The 5,000-nt window shown below is 41.8% G+C and overlaps 1 protein-coding gene across 1 annotated transcript in view; it reads right to left on the bottom strand.

The window, feature by feature from the left end:
* ophn1 (oligophrenin 1) overlaps positions 1–5,000 on the bottom strand; it is a 32,162-nt gene that overhangs the window by 18,402 nt on the left and 8,760 nt on the right. The window contains exons 6-12 of the mRNA XM_046839359.1: positions 4,911–5,000; positions 4,290–4,394; positions 2,700–2,826; positions 1,522–1,622; positions 1,345–1,436; positions 931–1,006; positions 34–67 (exon numbers count right to left, since the gene is read on the bottom strand). The exon at positions 4,911–5,000 is cut by the window's right edge and continues 21 nt beyond it. Coding sequence (XP_046695315.1) covers positions 34–67; positions 931–1,006; positions 1,345–1,436; positions 1,522–1,622; positions 2,700–2,826; positions 4,290–4,394; positions 4,911–5,000 — 625 coding nt within the window. The remainder of the gene's footprint in view (positions 1–33; positions 68–930; positions 1,007–1,344; positions 1,437–1,521; positions 1,623–2,699; positions 2,827–4,289; positions 4,395–4,910) is intronic.

Below are 5,000 nucleotides of genomic sequence, written 5' to 3'. Positions count from 1 at the left end.
TTAATTTCACATTTAAAAAAAAGTGTTGCGTACTTTCAGCTTGTTTCTGAATCGGGGAATAATAGATCTGTGTGGGGAAGAAAAAATACAATGAAGATGACAACAAGTACAAAACATTATACATTAAATACATTTAATTAATTATAAGAAACTCCGAGTTAAATTCATCAATATATTCAAAACTAATATACACACAATAAACATAATGAATATTTATACTTTTTTTATCTTTGCTATTTTTATGATAATGTTTTAATGCAGTATTTGATTATTTTACTGCATTTAAATACTACAGATTTAAAAGAATTATGTAAGTAACACACACACACACACACACACACACACACACACACACACACAAACACACACATTAAAATGAATGTTATTTTATGATTTTTATAAAGGGGTGTGGTCTCAAATCATTCTTCAGTGATTGGTTCCTGGTGCAGCCCCACCCACTTCACACCCCCAGGAGAAAAGTTTAGGAAGAAGAAATGATAAAAAAGGTTGTGAACGTTGTTTGTGTTGTTGAGAGGGAAATAAAGTGTGCAGAGAAACGAGTGTGAGTGGAGCAGTAAACCTTCATCATGGAGAGGAGCAGAGCAACAACATTAGAGATGAAAGCGTAAAGAACGATTAGGGCTTTACTGACAGAGTGGAGAGAACGTAAACCTCCATTTTATTACACACACACACACACACACACACACACACACTTCATTATTTATTTATGATTTATTATTTATTACTCTTTATTACTGAGGTTTAATACGAAGGACAACAAAAAAGTTCACAGGTCATAAAACCGGGAAGTAAAAACTGCAGCCTAATAAACAGAGTGTAGAAACATCAGGCTGGAGAAATGAGTCCTTCATCAGCGCTCCTCACCGGGTTCCTGAATAAACACAGAAACGTTACGTTCAGACTCACGGGTTCTTTTCCATCCATCGCCTCGATCCACTGCTTCCTGTTCAACTCGGACATCGCCTGCAGTGTCACCAACGGCCTACACATGAGCATATACCAAACATCATCATCATCATCAACATCACCATCATCACCACCATCTTCATCATCTTCTTCATCGTCATCATCATCACCAACATCATCTTCTTTATTGTTAACATTGTTACCATCACCAACCTTATCATCATCATCATCATCATCATCAACACCATGTTTATCATAGACATCACCATCATCTTTATTACATCACCAACGTCATCATCCTCACCAATACTATCATCCTCACATCCTCATCACCATCATCATATCTTCACTAAGATCATCATTATCATCATCATCATCATCATCCGTATGGTGTTATAAATGATGATGTTTTACCTTTCGTGAGTTTCGATGTCGAAGCAGAACCGTTTATCGATGGACTCACTTTTACGCCGAATACACAACTTCAGGGTGAGTTCCAGAGGAACCTGACAAAGAGAGAAAGAGACACAGTGTGAGTGTGTGTGTGTGTGTGTGTGTGTGTGTGTGTGTGTGTGTGTGTGTGTGTGTTACCTGTTTGGTCCCAGGCTTCTGTTCAGTCGGCAGCATCACTAACAGTTTATTGTTCTTCATATATCTGCAGTAATACCTCACCCAGGTCATTCCCAAGGCCCCTACACACACACACACACACACACACACACACACACACACACACACACACACACAAACACAAAAACAAACACTTAACACTCTCACGCCGCAGGATCTGGGTGAACTTCTGTTCCATTATGATTCTCCATGCCTACTTAGATCAAAAGGAGCAGGCTATTTGTTGGTACCTCAAATAATGAAGACTACAGCAGGGGGCAGATGTTTAGTCTTAGTCAGTAGGTGTTTGTGAGGTAAAGGAGCAGATCTGTAGGTAAAATAGATATGGAGTGTTTGGTGAACTGGGATATTTGGATGCTGTCGTCTCCTCACTCTCACACGTTCACTCAGGTTTGTTGATGTTGGTGTGGTGGCGTCTCTTATCCCAGAGATCCTCATGTCTGTGTTACTTTCTGCTTCTCCCTTTTAGTTCTGCTGCCACAGTGAATCTTAATAAAATATTCCATATTTCTCTTCCTCTCTCTCTTTGTTGAGTTAAACATGTTCCTGAGATTCAGTTTCCAGTATCCAGTGTTCTTGCCTCTTTCATCTTTTTAGATCTTCCTGATTTATCCTGATGTCCTACCTTTCTCTGGAGTTCTTTACAGACGTTGTTCCACTCTGTGTGAGGATGGTTCCACATCTACAGCCTAAAGATCCATGAAATTACTGAGCAAATGTAAAAACTTTGAGAATGCATTTAGACTGTAATTAATACCTAGAGTCTGCTACAATGTGTTCAGGACCACAATTTGCATAAACACTTCTGTATTTCAGCACCTATAACTGAACAGCAACCATCAACACTGATGGAACAGTAATGAACGGACATTCGGTGTTGAGGACGAGGACGAGGTTCCATTTGGAGTCTAAATGTTTCTTCCTCATGAAGTCTCTGGAGTTTTTCCTTCACCACAGTCACCACTGAATCACTCATTAGGGAGAAACTTACACTTACATTTTAACAACCTTAAACATTATTTTATACAACTTGAACTGAGTTATTAAAAATAATGGTATAACTAATTTTGTGTGTGTGTGTGTGTGTGTGTGTGTGTGTGTGTGTGTGTGTGTGTGTGTGTGTGTGTGTGTGTTTGTACATTTCTCATGGATGTACAGGTAGCCCTCGATGGTTGGCTGCTGATGCTGCCACACAGATTTTGGCTGCTTCATCTTCTTCATCAGCTCCTCCATCTCCTCCCGTGTGCTCTCAAAGTGATTACGGGTCTAACACACACACACACACACACACACACACACACACACACACACAAAAATACACACAAATGCACACACAGGTCACTTTTTTGAGGGAGATTGTTGGTGTGTGGTGAAGGTTTGTGTGTGTTGGTGAAGATTGGTGTGTGTGGTGAAGGTTGGTGTGTGTTGGTGAAGGTTGGTGTGTGTTGGTGAAGACTGGTGTGTGTTGGTGAAGACTGGTGTGTGTGATGGGGAAGATTGGTGTGTGTGATGAGGAAGATTGGTGTGTGTGTTGGTGAAGATTGGTGTGTGTGTTGGTGAAGATTGTGTGTGTGATGGGGAAGACTGGTGTGTGTGTGAAGGTTGGTGTGTGTTGGTGAAGATTGGTGTGTGTTGGTGAAGGTTGGTGTGTGTGTTGGTGAAGATTGGTGTGTGTTGGTGAAGGTTGTGTGTGTTGGTGAAGATTGGTGTGTGTGTTGGTGAAGATTGGTATGTGTGTTGGTGAAGACTGGTGTGTGTGTGATGGGGAAGGTTGGTGTGTGTGTTGGTGAAGATTGGTGTGTGTTGGTGAACACTGGTGTGTGTGATGGGGAAGACTGGTGTGTGTTGGTGAAGGTTGGTGTGTGTGTTGGTGAAGATTGTGTGTGTGTGTTGGTGAAGACTGGTGTGTGTTGGTGAAGGTTGGTGTGTGTGTTGGTGAAGATTGGTGTGTGTGTTGGTGAAGATTGGTGTGTGTGATGGGGAAGGTTGGTGTGTGTTGGTGAAGATTGGTGTGTGTGTTGGTGAAGACTGGTGTGTGTGATGGGGAAGGTTGGTGTGTGTTGGTGAAGATTGGTGTGTGTTGGTGAAGATTGTGTGTGTGTGTTGGTGAAGACTGGTGTGTGTGGGTGAAGGTTGGTGTGTGTGTGGGTGAAGGTTGGTGTGTGTGTTGGTGAAGATTGGTGTGTTGGTGAAGGTTGGTGTGTGTTGGTGAAGGTTGGTGTGTGTTGGTGAAGGTTGGTGTGTGTTGGTGAAGATTGTGTGTGTTGGTGAAGATTGGTGTGTGTTGGTAAAGATTGGTGTGTGTGATGGTGAAGATTGGTGTGTGTTGGTGAAGATTGGTGTGTGTGTTGGTGAACACTGGTGTGTGATGGGGAAGACTGGTGTGTGTTGGTGAAGGTTGGTGTGTGTGTGTTGGTGAAGATTGGTGTGTGTGTTGGTGAAGATTGGTGTGTGTGATGGGGAAGATTGGTGTGTGTGTTGGTGAAGGTTGGTGTGTGTGTTGGTGAAGATTGGTGTGTGTGATGGGGAAGGTTGCTGTGTGTTGGTGAAGATTGGTGTGTGTGTTGGTGAAGGTTGGTGTGTGTGTGTGTTGGTGAAGATTGGTGTGTGTGTTGGTGAAGGTTGGTGTGTGTGTTGGTGAAGGTTGGTGTGTGTGTGTTGGTGAAGACTGGTGTGTGTGATGGGGAAGACTGTTGTGTGTGTGTTGGTGAAGACTGGTGTGTGCTCACATTCTGCAGGCTGAGCTGAAGTTCTTGTTTGTACGGCAGAAAGTCCTGAGTCATCTCCACTGTCAGATTATTCAGAGTCAGAATACTCTGCAGGAATGCTAACACCTGTCAATCAAACACACACACAGAAAGAACATGACTGACGCACAAACACACACACACACGCTATATACAACCCCAATTCCAAAAAAGTTGGGACACAGTGTAAACTGTAAATAAAAACATTTTTCTTTTATTCACAATAGAACATAAAAACATAACAAATGTGTAAAGTGAGGAAATGAACCACTTTAAACAAAAAAGTGGGTAATTTAGAATTTAATGGCTGCAACACGTCTCTCATATGGGAAAACATTCCTCTCCCAAAACTTCAGCAACTGCTCCAGTTCCCAGATGTATACAGACAGAAAACACGATGCTGCACAGTGGGAAACACGTAAATATGATATATAATCTCACTTTAAACATTCAATATGTTTTTCATTTTATTGTAAATAGATTTTCTAATCTTTTTTAAAATTGGGGTTGTATTAGACAGATCACACACACACACACACACACACACACACACACACACACACACACACACACACACACACACACACACACACACGTACGTACAGGCTCCACAATGTCAAACTTCTTCCTGTCTTCAACCTGTTGGATCTGATAAACGTATTCCACTGACGACTCGTAAAACATCTGTCGCTC

Source organism: Silurus meridionalis, chromosome 25 (assembly GCF_014805685.1).
Source record: "Silurus meridionalis isolate SWU-2019-XX chromosome 25, ASM1480568v1, whole genome shotgun sequence".
NCBI lineage: Eukaryota > Metazoa > Chordata > Actinopteri > Siluriformes > Siluridae > Silurus > Silurus meridionalis.
This window is presented reverse-complemented; position numbering and strand designations above follow the sequence as displayed.